Genomic DNA, 25758 nt, shown 5'->3' on the forward strand with positions numbered 1-25758 from the left:
GCTGCAACTACACTTATATAAGATTCACAAATGTTCAGTTAAGAGATAAGATTCAAATGTATTGATATACTGCCTTCATTGGTGAAATACTGTATATACTAATGTCAGCCTTTTCCTCTCTAAAATGTCACCATAGGTGCAGAAGAAATGCCAATCAATGCCCTGCTAGAGCCCATGAAAACAACCAGAAATGGAATCCTATTAGAAAGGCAAATTGCTGAGGATCTGACTTTGGTCACAAAATAGTTTAATTCCACTATTTCTGGGTCAGTTCTAACATTTGTTCAGTTCAAACTTCAGAATGTTTCCATCAATTTAATTTCAGTTCCATCTGTGTGTTTATATTACCTCAATTCCACCAAGCACAATGAGCTCTTAACCCATATATTGTCATTTGTCATGACAAATCCTGACGATATCTCCCCGCCCCCAAAAACTTGTTAGCACTATGCAGGCTTGGCTCGTTATTTGTCTTTGAATTCTCAACCAAATGGTTAGCTTTAGTGCCCACACATTCACCAATTAGGGGCCTGTTGATTCACTCCTAATTTGATCAGTATGTAATACTTCTCTTGATGTGATTGTTTGCAATATAGCACAATGTAGACATGAAACTTGTATTCTTCATGGCAAGCATAGCTATTTCTCATAACATGGCTTACGTGTGTAAATAATCCTTCAAAACATGAAGTGTAATTAAGAAATAACAGCTTATCAAAATTCTATGATTGCAAATTGTGGTTAGAACAAAAAACAGAATACACAGGGGTCCCCCAGGACCGAGTTTGAGAACCACTGGCCCATAGGACTGACAAATGAACAAAATTGACAATACGGGTCAAGGAGAGGCATTCAAGCTGCACATTGTTACTTAAAATTATGTAGCGTGTTACAGAACAAATGCAATGACTCGTGCTTCCAGGTTTCAGTGACTTTTATTTGCGTTTTTGTGCACACAAATGTACATGATCTCCAAGGTGGTCCACATCACATGGGCTTTGGAGGAGCTCTTGGGGCCCCACCCTGTGAAAGAAAAATTAAACGGTTTAAAATCAACAGGAACCTACCATGTCCCAGCTGAACCTGATGCCTAAACCATCTGGATTCAACATACAAAAATCATATAGTGGAAGGAATGAAACAAACTCACTACATTGGGACTGTTGCATATACATTGATGTTTAATGCAAGCTGCAATGCAACATTACATTTGTGCATTCATAAGGTAAACTATTCAAAGGCCTCTCCTGTTCTGGATGCTGGCAGGCCCCATTTACAATTGCGCATCTAGTCTGGTTTACTCAGCATCTTTCAATAACAAGCTTCAGAGGATTTCAATATTCCCCTCCAATAATTTGGCGCCACCGGCTTCATTCTGTACAACATATTCGGAATGCCTGAACAAACGTGTAAGCCCACCCCCCTGCTATAACATCCTGAGTCTGGGAGAGTTGTCCAAGACTAGCACAGCTAGCCACTGCTGCACGTACGGCACACTGGGTCTGCTCACACACCAGACGCAGGCAGACTGCGGGGCCCACACAAACTGGGGAGTAACCAGCCAAAAAACCCACACTCCCCTAGGCCACGGGTCTGTAACCCTGACCCCGGACACACAGGTGTGCTGGGGGTCAATTTCACCTTAAAAAATAAGGGGACTAAAACCAGCCCAGCCTTTTTCCCGCCAGGGCAAGGGTCTCTCGCCCTTGCCTTAAAGCAGTGGTCTCCAACCCTGGTCCTGGAGAGCTACAGGGTCTTCTGGTTTTTGTTTTCACCTTAAAATCAGCACCCAGTTGGGACCCAAGACACCAGGTGGGTTGAGTTAACTGTGTAATCAACTGCTCTAATTGATTCATGAAGTGCGGAGTCACTATGAAAACCAGCAGACCCTGTAGCTCCCCAGGACCAGGGTTGGAGACCACTGCCTTAAAGAAATGTTCTGGCCAATTCTGCAACGGGCTTTCAGGGCTGCGAGCCGGTTGGCACCGGTACGTGTATGTGCGTGTGCACGTTCCCCAGGACGGTCGGCGAGCGGTCGGTACTCACGCTGGGCCTGAAGCGGGGCGGCGGGGTGCGGTCCTTCCTGGCCTCGCGGGAGCGGTTCCTCACCACTTTGCTGTGGATGGCGCAGCTGACGCAGTAATGCAGCTTCACGTAGAGCTTGGGCAGAGCGTAGGCTTGAGAAAGGGAGGAAACAACAAGGGTCAGTTACCAACAGCACTGCCTCTGTGACCGACCCCAGAGCCATGTTAAGGATCCTATCCAACCACTTTTGATTTTGCACCAACTCTGCATTCTCAGCCCCCTGTTGGACACTTACCTGTTTTGCAAGTGAATAAACATTCATCAGTTATTAACAGCTAAGCTATCTGGTTAGCTCAACAATGAGGTAGAAAATGGACTGGTTTCACCTTGCTTGCTACCTGGAAAATTGAGGTAGCTGGCTTCCAAAGACGATTGTTTTGAAAGAGGACAGCTGCTTACACCCGTTATAGATTTTGCCATCGTTTTGTGCTGCTTTAAAGAAAACACTGCACACTTAAGCTCTTCAGGTCTGATGAATACTTTGTTGAAACACTGTAGGGTGTCCTTTTCTTCTTTCATATAATTACTACTACGATTACCAGCACCTTATTTAAAATTGCCCTTGCGTTCATTTCTCTTATCTTTTCACATTGCGATGTGCAGTGCAGCAAGCGGCTGGATGTACTCACAGGTTGCAAAACAATACTGACAGTCTAAACTTCCCAAATTCCAATGTTACTGTGAAGCAAGGTGCCATTGAAACTGTGGCACAAAAGTAACTACTATTAGTACACTATAGTACAGTACCATTGACATTGAAATGGCAGCCTGGGCCATGTGATCAGAGGAAAGGTATTAACAAAAATGATGTCGATCCAGGACTGCATCAATACTGAGTTGGTATATTCCCAAATAGCAACACGCAATACCTGTACATGTTAAGTAATCTATTTTGATTACACACAAAATTTACACTGTACACACACCATTATATAAATATCAGGTAGAAAATGATTGTCCTCTGTGTAGTTCTGTCCCCAGGAAGAGCTAGTTGAGTCCTACTAGAAACTAAACAAGGATGCAACTCACAGTCAAACACACTGGCCTCGGAGATATCCCTAACGGCGGCTGCCTCAACGATGTTCCTTATGACGAATTTCTTGATGGCTTTGTCCTTAGGGACACATCGGGCACAGTTGGTGCAGCGGATGGGCTGGACGTGCCCACGTCCCTTCTTGGCGCGGCCGTTGTTCCTTCTCTTTTTGGTCTGTCATGGCAAAAACGTAACTTAAAACTCGCACGTACGAACATACCTACGTACTTAAACCATGGCCAAGCTAGGAACCTACTGTTAGCCAAGACTTTAAAAAACATTGAGTAAACACATTTAAAATGAACTGGCCTAGTTCGATTTAAGTGAATTAACAAGATTCTATAATAAAAGCTATTTCCTTCTTTTAATTTAAAGGATACATGCTAAATTGACTTGGATGATAGTTCGTTAATTAGATTCCGCAGCTAGCGAACTTTCGAATTTACATCGTTTAAATCTGAGATGTGACAGTTTGCAGCCTACAACCCAATTCCCCTTTTAAAGATTTGTGAACTGGTTGAGGCATACGAACATTTTATTATTATTTACTTGCAGAAAGCAACACTAGTACCACTACCTAGCTAGCTAGTAGCGCCGCAGAAAGTGCAGGGCCTGACCCCACTCCATGCGCTTGGCATGATTCTCAGGCTAGCAAGCTAACAGCTAACACTTCTCCCTTGGTGTCTAAACAATCATCTAACCATCCTTCAAATCACATTTCCTCCTTACGGACTCAATTAATTCTCTATATATGACGAAATTAGAAAATTCGAAAACACATTCGCGTATCATGAAGAATATTATCGACGCATTTTGACCATGCACATTACTACCCGCACTCACCATCTTGGACAGGAGGCAGAAAAGAGGACCGGTAACCGAAGCACCGGCCAATTTATACCCGTCATCCGCCGCCCAAAAAATCTTAGTTCATCGGAATAATAAATCACAAATACTTGTCTATTAATTAAAAAACGTAAAACATGAAAAAATACTAGGTCTATAAATCGCACTTTACCTTCTTTGTGACAGTAGGATTAGAACTGAGATCTATTTTGGCTCGGAATAATCACAATTTGAAAGGCGTCATATGTCGCTATCCCATAATTCACCACTGCTGGTAATTCCGGTCTTCGTGGTGTCAATTTCAAAATGTAACTTGTATGTATGTAACGTGCGCAGACCGTGATGCAGACATAGTGTCATGGAATTTGGGGGATAATTTGAAGTAGCCACACCATGTAGCTGACTTAGAAGTTATAGCATATATTACAGAACTGTTTGGAACAGACGTGTTTAAAGAATTCAACTAAAAAGTATAACTGACTTTACAGGAAAATATAGCTGAGTAATTAACTATTAAAATCATAATTTGATTCTGTCCTCTATTCATGACCGCACAGGGTAAGTGTTGCAAGCTGCTTTGTTGTTTTGTTTGTAACATATTTAATCCCCATTTCAGCCTTTCTCCCAATTTGGAATGCTTAATTTCCTTTGTAGGCTCATCTGAAAGCGTCTTTTCCTCACGTAATTTCTTCACACTCCTAAATCAATTCAGAAGCGCTCAGACAAGCATGCACTCTTTCTTTCAATCTACTGTCCACCACCAGCCGAGTTGTGCAGTTATTGAGTTGGAGTAGTACAAGCCAGTTGCTACAGTTAGTGCAAGCAGGTGGCAGGAACAGCCCAGAGGACTAGAGAGCACACTCTAATGTGCTGTGACAAGGAGGGTTCTACTGAGCAACAGTGTTTCAATATGAATAATTGACTTTAATTGACAGGTTGCATAAATGTCACATGCGGCGAAAAGCATATCCAATGGGAAAGGTCAGATATCAGACCTACTGTAGATATGCTGAGTCATGTTCTTAAAAAACAATGAGCTCCTACTTCTTACTAATCAATTGGCAGCAATATTCATATGAAGCTTTTTATACAATTAACAAATGAAGCAGTAGAATATTGTGCAAAAAATGCCAAATGACAGGCTATTTCCCATGACCGTGGTGAAGTTGGTTTCAAGTTGGATATTCTAGTTGGATATTCAATTTCCCTGACTCTGACACTCAATTTCTCCGACTCTACCCTACCTCAACGGATTTAGAGCCGCAATGCAATGCACCCGTGTTTTCACAACCGGCCGCTTAGTCAATGCAAATGGTTAGGGACAGTCAGCAAATTACAGATTACAAATGTAAAAAGTCAATACCTCTTCAACCACATGAACTATACACATCAAAACAATTTAAAATTATTCAACATGTGTACATCAATGTTGCACAGCCACTGGTTTATTCATAACAGTGTTTGAATATTTTAACTTTCAATTTCAATAGTTCTTAGATAAAAGGACCTAGAAACCTCAAACCACTTTTAACTTGTTCTCAAACAATGGACACAGGTTGCACAGCCTTTGCTTTGTCCATTTTCATCTCATGTAATTTTATATGAACATTTCAAATTTAGGAATTTCAATAGCTTTTTGGCCACATGACCTACACACCCCAAATCCCTATTGGATTGCTCACCAAGGACTGACACATGTTGCACAGCCTTTGCTTTGTCCATTATCATCTCATCCAATTTTATATGAATATTCCAAAGTTAGGAATTTCAATAGCTTATTGAACAAATTACAGATTGCAAATTCATTCAATTTCAATAGCTCCTAGACAAAAGAACACAGAAACCTCAAACCACTTTTAAATTGTTCACAAACAATGGACACGGGTTGCACAGCCTTTGCTTTGTCCATTTTTATCTCATGCAATTTTATATGAATATTTCAAATTTTGGAAATTCAATAGCTTATAGGTCACATGACCTAGACACCCAAAATCACAATTGGATTGCTCACAGAATACTGACACATGTTGCACAGCCCTTGGTTTTATGAAAAAAGGGAATAACACTTTTTTATTGACTAAAATGTATATACATTTTTGAATTATAAACTTTGTCAGCAGACAAGAGGCCTCTTGTAAATTGGGAATTTATAAAAAACAAAAACAAACAGCAGATAGACGCAACATTTTTATGTAAAAAAAAAGTGTATAAACATTTTTGATTTTCATAGTCTGACAATTTTCTGGTCTGTGTGACAGTTTTCCAAAGGAAAATATAGAATTTTATTTGTTTAAAAATAAAAAATTAAATGTTTTTATTGACTTACAAATGGACATCAGCAACAGAGACAACACTTCCATCGTCCTCTTTTCACCTTGTTGAGGAGTGGTGTACTCATGCCAAGGCATAATTGATGGAACCATCTTTTACAAGAGTCACACTGAATCTAAAAGGTAATGAACAAACAATAAGAATGACAGAATCTTACACATATACTTACTTGCCTAAGTTCCTTTCAGATAATCTTATCTGATAATGACCTTATGAATAGTTTAATACAGGAGCCACATAACTGACTCAAACTGTATTTGGTCCACCTCCAGGGGGTTTGTCTGTTGTGCACATTGTTTTTTGCACACTGATTGTCTTCATCAAAGACTGGAAAAAAAACATGTATATTTCATGATAAAAGTCACAGTTTAATAATAATTCATCCCAATTTCCAATTAAACTTCTACTCTAATCTACCCACCTGAGCTCTCCAGAATCTAGATGCCATCTCCTGTTACTTGAATGACATTGCTTCTTTCGAAGGGTCAAACTTAATGTCTTGGGGGACATTGGGATGGTTCTCCACCACAATTTTTATTAAACTGTGTCTTTTATCATGGAAATAGTCATTTCAAATTGTATGAGGTAAAAATGCACATCCTGTGTCCATTGTTTGTGAACATTTTAAAACTGGTTTGAAGGTCCTAGGTCCTTTTGTCTAGGAGCTATTGGACCTGAAAGAATTAGTCATCTGTAATTTGTTAAAAAATCACTTGAAATACCTAATTGAAAATATTCATATAAAATTGCTGTCATGGTTCTGTGTTTCTGTCTCTGTTTTTCCTTGTTGGGCCGCCAGATGGCGGCACTTCTGTTTTGTGTCCTGCTCGTTCCCCTGTTAATTGTATTATTGCTTTCAATTGTTTTATTATTGTTTCTGATTGTGTCTCATTGTTCCCACCTGCGTCTTGTTATCCCCTCCTTTTTTGGTTTGATTGTTCTTTGAGTTCACCTGTGTCTTGTTACCCCTGTCTATTTAAGTTCTTTGTCCCCTTGACTCAGGTGCTGGTTCCTTGTGTTTGTTTCTGACTGTATGTACCTATCCGTGTACTCCGCCTGCGTTTTGAGTTCCTCTTGTTTTCTGTTTTTCTTAGATATTTTGGAGTTTGTTTTTGCCCATTGTAGCCTTTTCTGTTCCCTGCTTGTTTGCCTTTTTTGTTATAGTCTTTGTTAACTTTCCGTTTTTGAGTTTGTCTTTCCTTACTCTGCGTTTGGGTCCTCCCTACCCGTTACGTGACAGAAGGAACCAGCCAGTACGGGACCCAGCGGAGTTTTCTCTTCTCCCCCTTTCCCTGTTTTTTGTTTAAAATATAGCAACAATGTGGGGTGACCCCTGAGGACTTCGCCTAGTGACTGGGAGCTCGAGCCGGTGTTCGCCCTTGAGCCTCCCAGAGCCCGAAGCGGGCGATCACGGAGGCGTCGTGGTCGGGCTGCCTCCCGGTCGACTAGACCTCCAGCCACTCTGCCCGCGGATCCCTGGCCTGCTTCTTTTGAGGGGTCTCGGCTGGTCATTTTTCCAGGGCCCCTGTGGCTGGGGTCCATGTTCCTGTCCCCTGACCAGCTCAGACTGCAGGGGGGTCTGCCCCGCACCCAGGAGAAGCTTTCTGCTTTGCCCCATGTCCAGCAGGAGCCGCCTACTCTGCCCGTTGTCCTGGAGGGGCCGCCTGCTCCGCCCAGTGTGCCCGCGTCCTCCAGCGTGCCCACGTCCCCTATTGCTCCCGAGCCGTCGCTGCCCCAGCCCAGGGCCCAGAGACCTCATCCATCCAACAGCCATCCATTTGGTGCTTTCCTGCAGCCATGCCTTGGAGGGCATTTCCCCCTGGGGTTGGGGCCTGTCCATTCCTCTAACGGTCCACCTGCCCCCATTGTCTGTCTACCTGCTTGTTTGCATGTTTGTCTGCCCCCCAGGCCGTCGGCTCATTAGCCGGTCTGCCTACCTGTTTGTTTGCCCGTCTGTCTGCATGTCAGTCGGTCTGCTTGTTGTCCTGTCAGCTTCTGTCGGTCTTTGGGTTTGCCCCTCCTGTTGCGTGTCCGTCTGCCTATATGTTGGGTCTCCTTGCGTTTGGTGTCTGTCGTCTGTCTGTTCGTTTATTTATTTTTTTTGTACAGTCTAGTCTGAGTCTGGTTTCTGTTTAGTGTTCTGTCCACATTCAGTTCTGTGTCCTGTCTGTCAGTCTGTTCCATGCCTGTGTCTGTGTCCCTTGTGAACAATTTAAAAGTGGTTTGAAGGTCCTAGGTCTGTTACTCTAGGAGCTACTGAAATTTGTAATCTGTAATTTGTTGACTGTCCCTAACCACTTGCATTGACTAAGGGGAAAGTAGAGAAGAGTCGGGGAAATAAAAGCCTATACGAGACTGGCTGTCTGAATGCCTGATTTTCCAACGTTGTGACGACCGTTGCATTGTCTCAACCCCGTGACACAGCGGCAAAGGGTCGGCGAGACTGGGTGTCCGAATATCTGTTGAATATCCAAGTTGAAAACCACTTCACCTCGGTTTTCCCACGAAGAATATTCCCAAGTAGAATATTTGCGACACAATCTCTGTTATATGTAAATGGTCGTATTTCAGGCACTATTTGATTAAGTATTTCTATTCTCATATCCACATGAATCCGTTTTGCACAAAAATCATGCAAATCCGTGAACATATGGCCTGATTTTGGAAACTGGTTGTATTGACAACCTTAAACGTGCCAGTGCGTTTAATTTAGCTTAGTCTTGAAAATGACCTCACTTTAGAATTTATCTCTGCGAGAAAACTGCTGTTTCATCTTCGGGGACGTAGAAAGAACGCTACCGGCATGTGCGTAATTGCGTCATATGAGCGGACCCAAAATGTTACACCCCCTTCTCTGTAATAGCTGTTGCCACGAGCAACTAGACGCAAACTCTACGGTACGGGAGTTTTTTACTTCACTGGGATCAGGTAAGAATGCCAAAAACATGCAATATTCAGGAATCATTGAGCGTGTCAGCGAATAATATAACGAAAAGCGGAAATTATATTTTGGAGAATTTTCTCGAGCACAGCGACCGTTAACTAACCTACTTGCTGACTATACATTTATTTTAGCGAACGATAGCTCGCTGCTTGGAACTGGAAGGCATTCCAAATGGGAATGTAGCATAGCCGTATAATCGCGGTTTTACATGCTTAATATTTCGTTTTTGGAAAAAATAAAGCTATGCGTCAATCTGTCCGAATTATTTCATTTTCCGGGAAAAGTAATACAACATGAAATAATTCAAATGATTTCATAATTGAAAAGTTTATTATAAAGGAAATTACACTAATTCTGCAACAAGTTAAAAGTATCCAAACATCATATAAATTTATAGTTTTGGGTGTTAAATTGTATTTGTGTCATGTCTTCATGATTATATTGAAAATAATCCATCTATCCATTATCTATGGTTGGTTATCCTGGGCAGGGTCCCGGGGGGTGCTGGCGCCTATCCCGTTGTGCATTGGGACAGGCCGCCAATCTATCGCAGGGCACACACATCGTTCACTCACACACATACCTATGGGCAATTTAGAATTAGCATGAATTAGCCTACCTGCGTATCTTTGGACTGTGGGGGGAAACCAGAGTACCTGGAGAAAAGACACGGACAAGGGGAGAACTCCGCACAGAAAGGCCCAGGCTAGATTTGAACCCAGGACCTTCTTGCTGGGAAGTGCCAGTGCTACCCACTGCACCACCTTACAATAACAAATAATGTTAAATTAAAACCACACAATTATTTCTTTACCTGCAACCAATGCACTATATTCACTTTCAGAGAATTGCACAGGTGTAGGGTAAAGTCAGAAATACCATCACACTATTATATGGCTTCCAAAAGCATGAGGTGAGTCTTTCTGCTGACAAGGTTTTTTTAAGTCTTTGCCTCTGATGTCAATAGGGAGAGAGGTGAACAAAGTGATATTCAGAGAAGGAGGGGTTTGGAGAGCGGGAGAGGCCTCAGGTGCAGAGATACCCAGACACGTGGCGGTGAGGACAGGGAGACGAGACGGCCATGCCGAAGAAGGGCGGGAAGAAAGGCGGTGGGGGGAAGCAAGCGGGGATGACTGAGGAGGAGAGGCTGCTCTATGCTCAGCAGAGAGCCATGGCGGAGGAGGAGATGGCCAAACGAAAGGAAGACATGCTCACTCAGTTCCTCAAGGTGAGCCCCCGGGTCTGCCGGACCACCCACGCGTTCATCAGCCTGCCAATCAAGCTCCGGCAGCACTTACACCAGGCACATTCCCCACCAAACAGATCAGTATTCACCTGCATTCACCTTCAGACCAGTGGTCCTCAGTCTTATCAGGGAAGGCAGAGGGTGCTAGCTTTGTTTCTTGGCCAGCATCAAACATCTGATTCAATGAATCAAGGTCTTGATTGAAGGCCATAGTTGAATATGTGGCTCAATAGCAGGGGTCCCCTTATGAATTAAGGGGACCCCTGCTAATCTCTTCTGAATTAAGGGAAATGTGGATACAGGCTTTTGTTGTAGCCCAAATGCAAAGCACCTGATTCACCTAATTGAGGTCTCGGCTGAAGACCATGGTTGTAAATTGAATCAGGTAATTTGTAGTTGGGTCACAAAAAATCTTGTGCCCACATAGCACTTCTTGAATCAGAAAGGGGACCCATAGACTCAAGTGTCTGTGTCAGGGATGCACAGGTCCATTGCTGGAGGGCCAGTCTATGTATTCCTCTTTTTCAACCAATTATGTTATTTTTTTAAACTGTAGCTGTATACACCAGAAACTTATATTGGGCCCCAGTAAAATATTATCACCAGCAATCTTTTAAATTTATTTTTCACCCCTAGTATATGCAGTGTATAAGCTTTATAGGGTTTTCCTGGGTGTTTGAAATGTTGTAAATGCAAGGCAATCATTACTACAGCCTATGGATAATGTACCTTCATGTACTACTATTATTTGGCAATTTATTTATTTATATATGGTGTGTGATGGGTGACTTACAAGGCTAATGTGGCATGATACATAATAAATAAGTGCTACAAGAGCGACAAGAACATCTGTAATAGAAGCAGTACATATTATAATGTATATTTAAATACATGGTAAATGGACTGCGTTTATATAGCGCTTTTATCCAAAGCGCTTTACAATTGATAACATGCCATAAATGTTATGACCTAATATAGGCTGCTACAACATATTACCAAATTTGTCCCCTCCTTGATTCTCTATAACTTTCAATTAATCACCAAACTCCCCCCCCCAGGATAAGCTCAGAAAGGAGGAGCGCAACAGTGTGCTGAACCGGCACAAGCTGACGGAGAGGTGGCGGGCGGTGTTCAGGCAGACTCGGGCGCAGGAGCTGCGCCGGGACATCGAGGTCCTTAGCCAGACATTCGAGAGGGTGCTGGACCGCAAGGAGAGCGTCATCAAGGTGAGGAGCCGTCCAGACGGCGTTGTGACCCCCTAAACGGTAAAATTTAAAAAAAGAAAAGGTGGTGTAGTGTAGTTTGTGAGCCACTGCGCCTCCTCACACCAGAGCTTTGGGTGTACCGCAGGTTTGTGCGCACAACAAAGAGGCTGTCTCTCACAGCGCCATTTTCTCTCACTTGCCTTTACATCTCTCGCAACCCCACAAAATGGCCGACAAAAATGCTGAGTCACCCGTTGAGGGCATCCTGATAGTGAATAAAGAATGTCCACTTGCTTTACAGTCTCTCCGTGACTGAGTGCACTGTCATGCACAACCATTCTCATTCCTCCAGTATCCCAGGATGACTTTTGTCTGATGTCAGTTCCTCTGGCTGTCTTAGTGAAGTGTGAATGCGCTGACTCTCTCGCTCCCCTGTGCCGCAGTGCCTGCTGGGTGACCTCACAGAGTCAAAGCAGCAGTCTGACCTGGCGCTGCGCTCCTACCTGCACAATGTGGACCTGCTCCTGGACCTGGAGGGCAGCAGGCTGGCTTTCCACAACCAGGATTTCGGCACCAAGCTGGATGAACTCAAAGCTGAGTTCAACACTGAAAGGTAAGCCACATGGAAGGCACGCAGTTCTAAATGTAAGCAATAGATGATTGATTTTTTAAATACTGCTAATTTCCCAGTGCAATGGCCAACTGCAATTCAAATTCTTTTATTTTTGGATGTTTTAACAATACTCTTTTTAACTTTGAAGTGCTGGAGATGAGCTCTTATGTGTTATGTCATAAGGGCTGTTGGGTGGCTCATCGTGTTAAGGCGCTGTTTTAGTGTTTGGATGAGCCCTGCGGTTTGGTCACCACGGCCTGTGTTGTTGAAAGTTCACCTGGTCGGCAAACAGGCGCAGCATTGCGGTTTATCCACTTAATGAGGCTGGGGCCCGAGGAGAGCACGGCTGAGGCTGATTCCAGTGCTGCTCTGTGCCCTGTGTGTGCACAGGGAGCAGATCCTGACTCAGCACGAGCAGGACTGCGTTTACCTGCAGGACGTGCGCTTTGGCTTGGAACAGCACTACGCCGCGTTGGGCCGCGAGGCCCGGCAGGAGTTCCAGAACACCCGCGATGACATCAAAAACAGGGTAACGTTGGGTAACGCAGCGATGTGTGGAACCAGACCCGAACTGTAGCGCTGGGAGCCTGTGCATTGGCCTCAGCTGCAGTGGAGCCGCTGGGCCTGCTCCCGATGCAGAAACGCTTCACTGAAGTTGATTCGACTTCATTATGCTCCCGTTTCACACAAATGCATGCAGAACTTGTGCCATGGTCCATCCATTATCTATAACTTACCCTTACCCTGGTCGTGGGGGGGGGGGTTTGCTGGAGCCTATCCCAGCATGCATTGGGCGAGAGGCAGGAATACACCCCGGCACAGGCCAGCAGTTTATTTATCGCAGGGCGCACACACACCATTAACTCACCATACCTGCGCTACACTGATCTCAGCTAGCACGAAATGCCATCGCGACTGTCTTCGCAGAGCATGGAGGAGAAGAACGCCCTGCGGGTGCAGCTGGAGGGGGAGGTGGAGGAGATGTGGCGGCAGCTGCAGGAGGCCACGCGGAGCTACCGCGAGGCCACCGAGGAGCACCGCGCGGCCTGCGAGGCGCTGCGGGCCCGCGACCAGCTCAGCTCCCGGGAGATCCAGGCCCAGATGAAGAGGCTGCAGAAGATGCAGGTGAGGACCCGCAGGCCGATTGGGCCGCGCCCCCCCCCGGGGCTCCGCCCTCCACGCCAGCCCTCGGCGTGTTCGAAGGCAGCTGTGTAGTACTGTTCAGCTGTTTGGTGGACTTGGTGGTCAGTGTGGACTGATTATAACAGGCCGTAAGTGGGCATATATGTGAGCTGTGTCAATGAGAGCACGGAGTACACATAATCAGAAGTAGCACACTTTAAATTGGCTGGACTAAAGCTTTAAACTGAAGAGTTAAGTTATTGATACAAGCATACTGTATAATTAATTTATTATTGCAAGAAGTAATAAATAAAACGTTTCTAATAACAGTAAAACACCACACCACAGGCTTAGGTTTTCTGTACTCAGCCAGCTGGTCATCTAGCTCGGTTTTGAACTTCTGGTTGAGGGACGTCAGCCTGGGAAAGAAGATCCTGCGTTACCTGGGTGGGCGTGGCCTCTGTGTGACCATGAGGGTCTCTCTCTCCCTCTCTCTCCCTCTCTCCCTCTCTCCCTCTCTCTCTCCCTCTCTCCCTCCCTCTCTCCCTCTCCCTCCCTCCCTCTCTCTCTCTCCCCCTCCCTCCCCCTCCCTCTCTCCCTCCCTCCTTCCCTCCCTCCCTCTCTCTCTCTCCCCCTCTCCCCCCCAGGAGTCGTGCGTGGCGCTGCGGGCCAGGATGAGCGCCACCCAGCGGGAGGGCGAGGCGGCGGCCCGGGACCTGCGCGCCGTCAGGGAGAAGGTGACCGACAGGCGGCGGGAGCTGAAGACGCAGATGGGCAGCGTGCACGCCCAGCACAGGAGCGCCCTCTCCAGGCTCACCCTGCACAGCAGCAACGCCGCCAAGAAGCTCCAGGGAGTCATCGCCAAGGTGCCGCCAGACCGCGAAACCAGGCCTGCTTCCACTTCCCCATTTACCTCCGGGTCAATGTGCAGGGTTAGGCCTGCCTGCGGCTATTTGCACATTCAAGCCAAACTACAAGTAAACGAGCTGCGTACAAACGGGGAGCCGCTTAGGTCTGGGTTGGAATTGATATGCCTCTGTCTTAAGCCCTGCTTCAGCAACCCTGGAATCGAATCAAATCACAGCTTATTCATATAGCACCTTTTGCGCGAGATTGCAATACAAAGCGCTTCACAAAGTAAAGATAAAAAGATCCAAAAAAGAGCTACAACAACGCTGGATAGAGTAAAGAGTTAATAATAAAAAACATAAATAATAGCAAGAATACTCACAATAAAACAATAGTCGTGATCAGACCTGGGTCATATATGTATTTGTTTTGGATTCAAATACTTTTCTACACTTTACTGATCTTGTCTGGTGTGTTGGAACCAATGAAGCCCTCTCAAAAAGTGCAAACCCCGCTTTCTGGCCATACTGGCAGGCTCAATTACACCAGGCAAGATCAATAGAGCACAGAGAAGTATTTGAATCCAAAACAAATACGTATTTGGCCCTGGTCTGGTAGTGATAAAAAGAAGTAAAATAAAGCAAAGGTAATAAACGTAAACTTAGGTAAATAAAAGAAATGAAAGAATACCTCTCACACTGCAGATGTCCCATAAGGAGAACAAGCAAACCGAGCGATTGGACAAAAGGCGATCTTGCCACATAATCATTGCAAAGGAGGGAAAACGTCATATTGCTCGTCTGGAAATGATGACTCATCTTGTTTCTGGGAGATGGGGCCGCAGTAACTGTTCTGAATCAGCTGGTCTGGCGTTTGTGCAGGTGTTGTTGTGTAACAGCGCAGGAGCAGGCCAGGGCCTTACAGCCACGGGCTGGACCAGCAGCGCGGCCCCAGGGAGAGGGGGAGCAGACCGCCCGTCCGAATCCCCTGAAGCAGCTTTAAACTGGGGCGCCTCTCTCTCTCTCGCTCGCTCACTCTATTTCCCTGTCCCCCAGGGCGAGAGGATGATCTGCCACATCTCTCTCTCTCTCTCTCCCTCTTTCTCTCTGTCCCTGTCTCTTCTGCTTTCTCTCTCTCCCAGGATTAGAGGCTGACTCCCCCATCCTCTCTCTCTTCTCTCTCTCTCTCTATCCCTCTTTCCCTCTCACTCCATCCCTCAGGGTTAAAGGCTGACCTCCCCTCTCTCCATCTCTCTCTCTCTGTCCCTCTCTCACCCTTCAACAACTCCCTTCCTCAAGGTTAAAGACTGACCCCCCCTCTCCCCCCCCCGCAGGGTGAGAAGTTGATCAGGCAGGCGGGGGTGTGCCGTAAGCTGGAGACGGAGCGGGAGAGGGTGCAGCCGTTTTACCGCTGCTCCCTGAGCGCCGAGGAGCAGCGGCTGGTCAGGGAGAACCAGCTGGAGCCCGCCGTCACCGAGCTGGCCCAGGTGACACGCAGCCACCGGCTCCTTCACGCACAGGCACACACACATGCTCACGCACACACCGTCACCGAGCTGGCCCAGGTGACATGCAGCGACCGGCTCAGTCACACACACGCACACGTTTACGAACACGCATATGCACACGCACACGTTTACGAACACGCATACGCACACGTATGCGCACAGGCACACGCCGTCACCGAGCTGGCCCAGGTGACACGCAGTGATCGGCTCAGTCACGCACACACATACACACATACACTGTGTGGGGCTGGTGCGTGAGTGAGTGAGTGAGTGTATGCATATTTGTGTGTGTGTAGCATTCACGCACACACACAGGCTATACTGAAACAAACTGCAGAAAGGCTTCCTCGACCTTCGCCTGCCCTCACTCCCGCTCCCACTTCCTCTTCCCTCCAACCCCTGACCCCTGACCCCAGGCCATGCAGGACTACGCGGGCCTGGAGGGGATGTGGCAGCGCTGGGGCCGGGTGGAGCTGGACCGGCTGTGCCTGCAGCGGGAGAAGGCGGCGCTGGCCCAGGAGAACCTGCGGCTGCGCGCCCTCCTGCGCCAGTACCTGAACGGGCTGGTCGTCAGCGACGACGCCCTGCGCCAGGACGGCACCCTGCTCACCGTGTCCCGCAGCGTCCAGAGCCGCCGCCCGCACCCCGCGCCGCAGCGCCAGCCCGCCCGCGTGCTGCAGCACACGCTGCAGCACACGCTCTAGGCCCCGCAACGCCGCGGCCGCGCGCGAGGCACAACCGCAGCGTTCCACACGGAGCTGGTCACGTGACCGAAGCAGCAACCCAAACGATCAGCCGCCTCAGCTGCCAATCCCTGCTGTGGGCGGCATCGGCTGACCCGAGTGTGGGAGAACGCAGGAGTCCCATTCGGAAATGTCTCTGCATTTTGTTTCATGATTTAATTATGTTCCGTGCATCGTGTTGAGCTTTGTTATTATTGTCATTAGTAAAGGCACAAAATGGGGAGACAGTGTGGCGCAGTCTTTAGGGCAGCCGGCTCTCTGGGGAGACTGGAGGTTCGATTTCCCACCATTTTCCATACTGGGAGGGGATCCTATTTCTATCTGTGTTCTTCTCTGCTATGCCTCATCTAAATAAAGTCATATTTAGGGCAGGCAGACTGTGTTCTTTTAAATAAAAATAAAAAAATGGTTTAAACAGGCACTTATTACTAGTGTAAATACTCCATCCACAGTTGTTGAACCCCCTCATTTGTCAGAATTCCCAAGAGCATTTTAATATAAGGCAGGACATATTACATCTAGCCACACAGCCCTGACCACCCACACATCCTTGGTGTCCCACTTGTCCAAATTCTGACCCATAAACAAATCTTCACAAAATGTAGAACAAAATTGAAATAATATTAAAAACCATGGATTTGTAAAAGTGTTCTGAAGGAACTGCAAGCTTTCAATTAAGTGATCATTAAGTGATCACTAGGTGGCAGCAGAAGTTCATGTGGTGTGCCACTAGTGTGTCAGAGATGTTTCTGGTTTTTATTCCATCCAATTGTGATTGCCAGAGTTTGATATGTTATTAGGAACCTGAACCCATATATTCATTATGAATGGTTAAAATTCAGAGTACCTCTCCACACATTCATTATGTCTGATGAGTAATCCACTTGTGTATTGTAGCTAGTGGCTCAAACAGAGTACAAACCAGGACCATCTGTACCATTTCAGGACTTGAGTTGCCTATTTCTGATCTAAACAATATCAGAGTACTGTATGTCCCATTGCCCAGAGACAGCAGGAACTCTCCATGACTTCCCAAATCCCAGAAGCGCAACTGCAGTTTTGGGGAGAGGGTATCATAGTGCCCAGCAATGAATGACGAGCAAACAAGAGAAGCCCAACCCTGGAACACAAATGCCTATACACCAGTGGGCCAAATCCCTGGCTCGGGTGAGCAGTGGGCTGTGTTGGCAGCACTATATTGCTGACTTAAAGCAGTCGGTTACACAGTTAACTCAGCTCAGCTGGTTTCTTGGGTCTAAGCTGGTTACAGATAGTAGTGTGAAGACAAACACCACCCAGACTCTCCAGGACCTGGGCGGGTGACACCATTGTTGACACCGAAGGTGGCTGGAAAATCTCCCTGGTGCAAATGGGCAGATGGAGACACTCGCACTACCCACATATTACGCACACAGGGGTGGGGTCGGCCTGTTCTCCTGTAATGTGCAGCGATGCGCGTTGGGAATCCGCGGAGAGTCACTTGAACTGTAGCCTAGCTTCGCTCTCCTTTGAAGCGTTGGGTGACTCACTCTAATGTCTATGTTCATGAGGGTGCGATGTGCTTCGGTGTGTCTAATATGAATCTGTGATGTGTGTGCGAGCTCAGCGCAGTGAATTATTTCAGTGTTCTTTGAGGTGACTCCTCCCCCAAACCCCGGCGGTAAGTCAACATCACCCCTGAGGTCTCATAGCTGCCCCCCCCCTCATCGAATCCTGAAGCCAAGTGCCTCTCTGGTAGACATGACCAGATTCTCTTTATGCTGAGAAAACCGAAAAAAGAAAACTCTAACTGTCTATATATTAATATACTTATATTTGCAACCGGGGAAGTTTTGCGGCTATGTTTCAGTTAAAAAGTTTCAAGTCTCAGGGTGAGAGGCTGCAACCGCAAACATTCCCCACATTCAGACATATGATTGGTCCGTGGAGCTGAATACCAAAGGTCCCCAGCCCGGATACCAAATCATACTCCTATTGCTTCTTCAGGGGTGACATATTCTGTAACTAACTAACTAACTAGCATTCCCAGCGAAAGCAGATGTTTTTAGTGTAGAGACATGGTGACTTGTTATCATGGCCTGTAGCCTGTAGCCAACAGTCCTGTGGGCCTGCGTCTGGTCAGCCCCTGCGCAGTTCAGGGAGGGCAGGCTTCAGTCAGGCGGTGGCCCTCGTCTCACAGAACAAGAGTGACTCCTCTAGTCAACAGGGCTGCTGCAGTCTGCCTGCGTTAATTGCGCATGAATTGCACTGATTCACTGACTGCGCAGCCAAGCTGGTGTATAGCTGGGGGAAAAGAAGCCTTTATGCTACATGTTCTTCACAGGAGAATGCGGCCTTACCTGCACTCACCTAAACTTACCGAGGATGATACCACACTGATGAGACAGGAATCAGGAATGGGGACAAATAATGTTTTATTGCACTGTAGCTCTGTTACATAATATGACAGGAAACGAATAGAATGACTAAAAAATGTAAAACTCTTTTCGCAGTCCAGAGTAATTGTCTGTAAGCATACCAACTAAGCGGAGAAACTGCCCTGGTTTGAATGGTATCTGCACAATTAGGCCACGGTTAAAGCTGATTTGATTTGACAGGAACACATGTTGACAGTCAGACCAATAGCGATGAGCAAGGAAGGATCAAGTTGAGGCTGTGCTGATATGACACGTGGTGCGGGACGTACTCCACCCTCCATTCCGCCCCCTTGCGGAGCGACTATGCCCTGCATCCACCCACTGTCACACGGCAAGAGGTCGAGTGCTCTCATTACATACTGTGACAGAGAGGATAAGAAAATAACATTAAATCGCATGAATGACGTTCTGATTTAGTATGGTAGGCGTAGAGGGAATTGGGGACTCCGAGTGCCTGAGTATCTGCCTCTATCGCCCCAAGTGCCCAATATGCCCCTTTGATTTGATTTCAAAAATTAATATTTGTAGTATTATTGTTGCTGCTGTCAGGGCGGCACAGTTCAGTGGGTTGCGCTGTCACCTCACCACAAGAGGGCAACCAAGTTTAAATCCAGGCCGAGGGCATTTCTGTGTGGAGTTTGCATGCTCCCCCCCTTGTCTGCGAGGGTTTCTTCTCAAGTTCTCTCCGCAGTCCATAGGCATGCAGGTTAGCCTCTTTGGAGACTCTAAATTGCCCGCAGGTACGAGCGTGTGAGTGAAAGGCGTGCGCGCCCTGCGATGGCTTGGCGACCTGACCAGCATGCATTCCCCGAGACCCTGACCAGGGATCAGCAGGTCAGATGATGGAGGGATGATGGATTGTTGCCGCCATTCAACTTCATTCATTTGTTTTGGTGAAATATACTCACTGGGTTTTGTAAAACAGTTCTGCTAGGTTGTTGTATCCTTTTCTCACTTCGAGCCCTTTGCGCCTCAGAAGGTCTCTGAATGGCCCTGGTGGAGACAACGGCATTTTGGCAGGGAGTGGAGAGGTGGTTCTTTCCAAACTTAAGCTGCTAAACGTCCTCAGTGCCATGAGAAGAGTTATTTGTAAGATCAATAATTCTGCATCTCAGTCTTGGCCGCCTGCTGTGTGTGGCCTCTCACGTGTAAATTTGTATCACTCACCTGTTAAATGTAAACTAGAATATCTTCCAGGAGAACTTGGAGTGGACCAGGAGTCCCCAGCCCTGACCATGCAGTTGAATATCACCCTTTGTTAGTACTTAAATAATCACTTACGACTGTTGATTACTCAGCATTTCCATTTTCATTTTCTCTGTCTTATTGCTCTTGCTGGGTGACAGCTGATCCTCTGATTAGCTGACAGCAAATTCTTTGGCTAATCCTTGAACGCAGCACAAGGAATCTCAGGGCATTTTCGCGCTACCTTCTCCCAATTTTATCTGCCCTCATGAAATGTGATTTGATGAAGACTTATGAGGGGTACGAAGTTCTTGTCACGGAGCCAACCCGGTGGTGGAAAACACGCACCTTCCTATGCCAAAGAACATTTGCTCAAGGCGCTCAGCGGGAAGAACCATCCGCTAGCAAATAACAGCAGGGCTGCTTTCACCTGCCTGTCCTATGACCCTGAGGATCTGCCTCTCGCTCTGGTTTTACGAGCTCGGAGGAATGTGCCCGGCGTGCCCGCGCTGTCCACTGCCCAGAACGTGTCCCCGCTGAGTCACGCCTGTTACACTGTAACCCTGGAGACCGTCATGACCTCAACCGATCTTTCCTTCCCCTCTCGCTCTCTCTTTCTTTCTTTCTTTCGATTCAGTCTTCTATGGTTTGTTGGTATGAAGGACATTTATTTGTGTTCTTATTACATTTAAAGCACGTATCAATCAAGAATGCAAAAAGCAACAATTTACGAACGTAAAAAGCAAAGAAATTAAATATTTAATTCTGAAGAGAACCAAGATAAAAAAAGACGTAACATACAGCAATAACATATGAAAAAAAACAAGGTTTTACTGGAGATATGACGTGTTTAAAGTAGCAGTCCACCACAAAATGCTATAAAGGCATGTTTCCACTTACCCAGAGTACTATCTATCCATCCAAATATAATGCTACAGTTACTCACAAACATCCATAGACCTTAATTTGTGCAGTTTCATTGAGAACTACTTACCGAAGTACGCCAACTATGTATATCCACACAGTGTCGACCAAAGCACACCATAGAGTTTTACAGTTTGTAGTCCTAAAACTTGGAAACGAGTTAGAATTTTTAAAAGTTTTTTCCATAGGGTTTTCGATTTACAGAGAAAATAAGGTAAACCTAACATAAACATAAACCATAAAACCATAAAACATAAACCTAGGCGAGTTTCACATTTCGTGGTACGACATAAACTATACCCATTAATATCTCAACCATAAATTTCAAAGCTGTTTTAATAAAATTATTAAATGTGCTTTAATTAAATAAGTTGTTATATTGAAACTACGACAAATGGTTGCATTCCGCCAACATCCTGTCACCACCATTCAAGCTTCATACTAATCCACCTGCACAAGACTTCGCAGTAGCAGCAGTGCGCAGTTAAACAAGTTAAGCTCTGTGGATGTTCGTGAGTACCCGTGGCCTTATATTTGGAAAGAGACATTGTGATCGAGTTTTTGTTTAATGTAAATTTTTTGTGCACTGAGCGCCACAAAAAAATGGGTCTGTTGAGGTCCGTTGTATCAGGGTGAGCTGCAGTGGATATCTGGAAAACTCGTCAAATCTCGCCGAGTATGAATAGATTTTATTATTATTATTATTATTATTATTATTATTATTATTATTATAACTATGTTCAGATTAAACTGTAGTGATACTGTTGTTGCAATGCCTGAGGCTGAAGAGGATCAGAGTGCAGTTTGGCTCAGCTGGTTGAGGGGACTTTTCTCGGGTAAGACATTTGATTGAAGGTGGGAGGTCTTCACCCTGACATTTAGGTGGATCAAGAATTTAGTTTCCCTCTTTTGTTTGTTAGTTCTTCTTCTTTCGCAGGATTTTTACTTGTTTTTGAGCTCCATTTAAAATGGAAATTGCTGTATAACATGACCGAGTTCAGGCAGTTCCTCAACCTTGACATATAGAATGATTGCCGAGTTCTTAAGTGTACACTAGAAATGGGAAAGATATGGATGATAGTGCTTAATTGGATATAGAAAAATTCTAACTTAAAAAGAAGTCCAGCCTTGTTCACAACAGGGCATGCAATCCATATGCATGCCATTTATGATCAGTTACTTAAGTGGAGCCTTTTCCACACCCCAGGTCACAGTCAGCCAGTTCACACGAGCCTTGTCAGCAGCACAAACGGACAACACTGGCACACATGGTGAGGTTCTCCAAAATCAGTCTCCACTCACACGTCAGCTGGTGGAGTAGCTCGTTTGGGAAGCTAAGCTTGGAGTTCAAATTTGGTTGTTTAGCCTTTTGAGTTCACTCTTTCTTTCTCTTTCTCTCTCCACCCCCCACCAACCCCCTTCTTGGACTAATGAGAATTAAGTAATGTGCTAGCAGCTAACATAATGGCTGTGGTTCTCTGCTCACTCTGCTTCACTGAACACAGAAGAAAAAAATGATTTTCATGATGTAGTCATGCTACTAGGAAAAACAGACTAATGCACACCAATCCAGTAACAGGGCAACTCTTGATGTCCAAATCTCCTGCAATTAACTTTTTAAACCATTTTTTTTCTGTCAGCTTGATTAATGAGAAGATTAGAAGTGGCATTAGAAATGTCAGGAGTGTGAGATTTTAGAATCCACTAATACACTAGACCGAGTGCAGCAAACATGCAAGACATTAACTCGTCAATCGATGCTTGTCATTGAATGGTCCCATTTGTTTTTAAGTCGCATCAAGGGAGTTCAGACCCGCTTGCCTCCAATGAGCACTGGGCATGGAGTACACGGAAGCTCTGTCAGGAAACTCCCGCTGCAGCCGACTGTGGTCGGCCTAAGCAATCACATTCTCATGCGTTTCCATAATCCACCAATCACGTACAACGCATTTTCTCATACTCATCCAATCACATGCACACACCACCAATGGAGCGCCTTTTCAAACCAACAATCAAAACCTCCAGTGTTGCTGCTTGCCTGCGCTGCTTTTGCATGCTTCTCTGCTACTGCTCAGAATTGCTCTCACCCTCCACCACCACCTGTTGTTTGGATCTGCTTCTAGATACGAGGGGGGGGGGGGGGGGTATTCCTCCAGTTTAGCAGGGGAGATGTATCATGCTCCCTGTTAGATTGATTCAGCGCCAAACCAAAAAATGTACTTGCCTGTTCATTAAAATATTTAATATAAATATGTGACTTGTCCTGACTGAATGTGAGATTGGGCCCTTTGTAGGTATTGCATCAGATGCCTTAAATTACACTATGGTAATGTTATTCTTTCTTTCTGTCAGACACCTCTGCATGTTTGTCTCTGAATTAATTTGTAAGATGGGGAAAAGTGGGCTTGTGTTATTGAGGGTGTGAGCATGTGCACATATATACACACAAGCATGTCTGTGAGTACATGAATGCATGCTTAATTCTTGGTGTGTGTGGTTTTGTGTGTTGGTGTATATACTATGTGTGCATGTGTGTATGTGTGTGAGAGAGAGAGAGAGAGAGAGAGAGACTGTGCACATGTGCTTGAGGGCGAGTGAAGTGAGGGAAGAGGCCTGCTTGGCGAGTCGAAACAGAGCAGGAATTCTCCCAGCCTGAGGTACACTTTGACTGCTGCAGCCCTCTCTGCCTGCCACAGGGACCCGGGGAACAGGGGAACATGTGGGAGCGTGGTGTGGTGAGAATGATGGAGTGATTATAGGGGGCCAAGTTATGGATGTTACGGGGCAAAGGGAAGGCAGATACAACACACTAAATAGTAACAAATAGCTTCAGAAATCTTGTAAGGCAAAACACTAATGAACAAAAGTACATCAGCTATGTATGTGAGCCAGTCGAGTATCGATGACTTTATTACTCCACACCTCTGTTATTTTGATCATCCATTTCTCTCAGTTTATGATCGTTTCTGCAGTCTCTTATTGCAACTTTAACTATTACCGTATAGGGAGCATCTCCGTCTGTCTTGTGACGAGTTTGCGTGCTTGCGCATGCATGACGCTTGTTTCTTTAACGGGAAAGTAGATAGGGCATCTCACCTGCGGTCCTGGCAGCGCGTGATAGCTTTGCCACGGATGATTAATGCGTGTCACCGCGAGGCGCAATCAGTCCCCGCCGCGGGTGCGGCTTGCCTACGCCGTGAGAGGCATCAATTTGAAATAAAATGTCATACCCGTTTAAAGCATGAAAACAGAGTCTGCAATGTGCGATGTTGGGTATTCCCCACCCTACCGTACTACCGGGGCGTTTACCAAGCGCCAGAGCAGAGCGGCAACTTGATTGGCAACTGGGCTGCATCTCTGTAGCCGCCTCTGGCCAGCCCACAGTGTTCTCTTGGCGTTAAAATCACGATTACTTGTTAGGTTTTAGGTTAGGTAATTGAAATTGAAACTGAAACAGGATTCTCTAAATAAGACAACTGCACAACCTGCATGAATAATGTAAACACATTTTTCAACCTCAACTAAGCGTACATTTTTGCACACAGTGCATTCGCAGGCTGATTTATACTTTGATAGAAACTGGGGATGGCTCATCATCTTTCACAGGATTTAAGAACAGATTTATGAATCCATTCAAGAATTTATCCACCCCCTCAACACAGACACATGCACACGCACAGGCGCACGCACACACCAATGCTACTCAGGCTACACCTGTCAGAGGTTTATGAAAGCCTTGTCATTTGACAGACAGCTCAAAGAGGACATGTATCTGACTGCAGGCTAAAATCTGCTATCGCTCTACAACTGAGAGCGCACAAGGGGGATACTTTAAAAAAAAACTTACACAATTGACAGAGCCAGGACGTTAGTCATGCAAAGAACGGATTGCCTTTGTGGGGGTGGGTGGGGGGGACCTGAGGTCTATTACCTTTATCTGGAGGAGGAAAAGAATGTTTTAGAAGGTTGAAAAACATGACCACACCTCTGTGTGGGGCTCTTGGATGTGGATAAGGTATACGAATAGACATTTCTGAAAGAAAGAGAGTGAAAGAAAGAAAGGCGTGTTTCGTTACAGTCACCCCCTCCCCCCCCCCATAAGTAGATGCAGTATATATACCAAATAAAGATATTACTTGTGAAACATGTCCTTTTATCACTTTCCATTAATATCAAAAGGTTTTTCTAGTCTTAATGTGTGAGACTAAACTACAAGTGTAGCTGTGTGCATATACATCCAAAATTAGAGGTGGTAAGATTTTAATCGACATGTGAAATTGTCTTATGTAGCATATTAGCGGTATGATAAAGTTGCTTTCTAAATTAATTCCCATCGATGATAACGAGACAATGAAGGATCTAATATATTTATATTAAACACTTTGACTGCAATGATAAATGCCTCTTCATGCTAGGCTTATTGTAGCAGTGTTCATATATTTTCACTGGTTGCAGCCTAACAGGTCCTGGATATGTAGTGAACAGGGAAAAACGGTATTAATACAGGTACTCAGACAGGGTAGAGTATTTATGACCAGTAAGATGTAGAATTTACATGTTTTTGTAATATTTAAAGAAAGATTTTGAAGATACAATGAACCTCTACCTTTGATACAAAGAGCACATAGACCGTTTCAGGAAGCACCACTATACCTTTATTGCTCAAGGCTGTGTTTTTCAGTAAACCCATAAAAAACAATACAGCTAC

General features: G+C 45.5%; 2 protein-coding genes across 4 annotated transcripts; one reads left to right on the forward strand and one right to left on the reverse strand.

The window, feature by feature from the left end:
• Nucleotides 1-916: 916 nt before the first annotated feature.
• On the reverse strand, nucleotides 917-4056 carry LOC135237950 (small ribosomal subunit protein eS26). Of its 2 annotated transcripts, none has more exons than XM_064305539.1 (4): nucleotides 3962-4056; nucleotides 3115-3292; nucleotides 2047-2177; nucleotides 917-1023 (listed from the first exon to the last, which is right to left on the reverse strand). In XM_064305539.1, exons 1-4 carry the CDS (start codon nucleotides 3962-3964, stop codon nucleotides 988-990), a joined length of 348 nt encoding a protein of 115 aa, XP_064161609.1. In that variant the 5' UTR covers nucleotides 3965-4056; the 3' UTR covers nucleotides 917-987. The 2 variants fall into 2 exon arrangements, with proteins under 2 accessions (XP_064161609.1, XP_064161610.1); XM_064305540.1 differs by lacking the exon at nucleotides 3962-4056 and adding an exon at nucleotides 3820-3840.
• Nucleotides 4057-9097: 5041 nt separating this feature from the next.
• LOC135238181 (dynein regulatory complex subunit 2-like) lies at nucleotides 9098-17142 on the forward strand. 2 transcript variants are annotated; one of them, XM_064305895.1, is made up of 9 exons: nucleotides 9098-9223; nucleotides 10207-10467; nucleotides 11544-11711; nucleotides 12134-12303; nucleotides 12694-12832; nucleotides 13231-13428; nucleotides 14073-14291; nucleotides 15608-15760; nucleotides 16198-17142. In XM_064305895.1, exons 2-9 carry the CDS (start codon nucleotides 10321-10323, stop codon nucleotides 16483-16485), a joined length of 1482 nt encoding a protein of 493 aa, XP_064161965.1. In that variant the 5' UTR covers nucleotides 9098-9223; nucleotides 10207-10320; the 3' UTR covers nucleotides 16486-17142. The 2 variants fall into 2 exon arrangements, with proteins under 2 accessions (XP_064161965.1, XP_064161966.1); XM_064305896.1 differs by having other exon boundaries at nucleotides 9161-9223; nucleotides 9730-10467.
• The last annotated feature ends 8616 nt before the right edge of the window (nucleotides 17143-25758 follow it).

Source organism: Anguilla rostrata, chromosome 13 (assembly GCF_018555375.3).
Source record: "Anguilla rostrata isolate EN2019 chromosome 13, ASM1855537v3, whole genome shotgun sequence".
In the NCBI taxonomy this organism is placed as follows: domain Eukaryota; kingdom Metazoa; phylum Chordata; class Actinopteri; order Anguilliformes; family Anguillidae; genus Anguilla; species Anguilla rostrata.

Coding starts and splice junctions, on each gene's coding strand:
- LOC135238181 (XM_064305895.1), top strand. CDS start 10,321: ATGCCGAAGAAGGGCGGGAAGAAAGGCGGTGGGGGGAAGCAAGCGGGG. Junction 11,712..12,133: donor GCAAGGAGAGCGTCATCAAG/GTGAGGAGCCGT, acceptor CCTGTGCCGCAG/TGCCTGCTGGGTGACCTCAC. Junction 15,761..16,197: donor CCGTCACCGAGCTGGCCCAG/GTGACACGCAGC, acceptor CCCTGACCCCAG/GCCATGCAGGACTACGCGGG.
- LOC135237950 (XM_064305539.1), bottom strand. Junction 2,178..3,114: donor CGAGGCCAGTGTGTTTGACT/GTGAGTTGCATC, acceptor CCCTTTCTCAAG/CCTACGCTCTGCCCAAGCTC. Junction 1,024..2,046: donor CGCCCCGCTTCAGGCCCAGC/GTGAGTACCGAC, acceptor TTTCTTTCACAG/GGTGGGGCCCCAAGAGCTCC.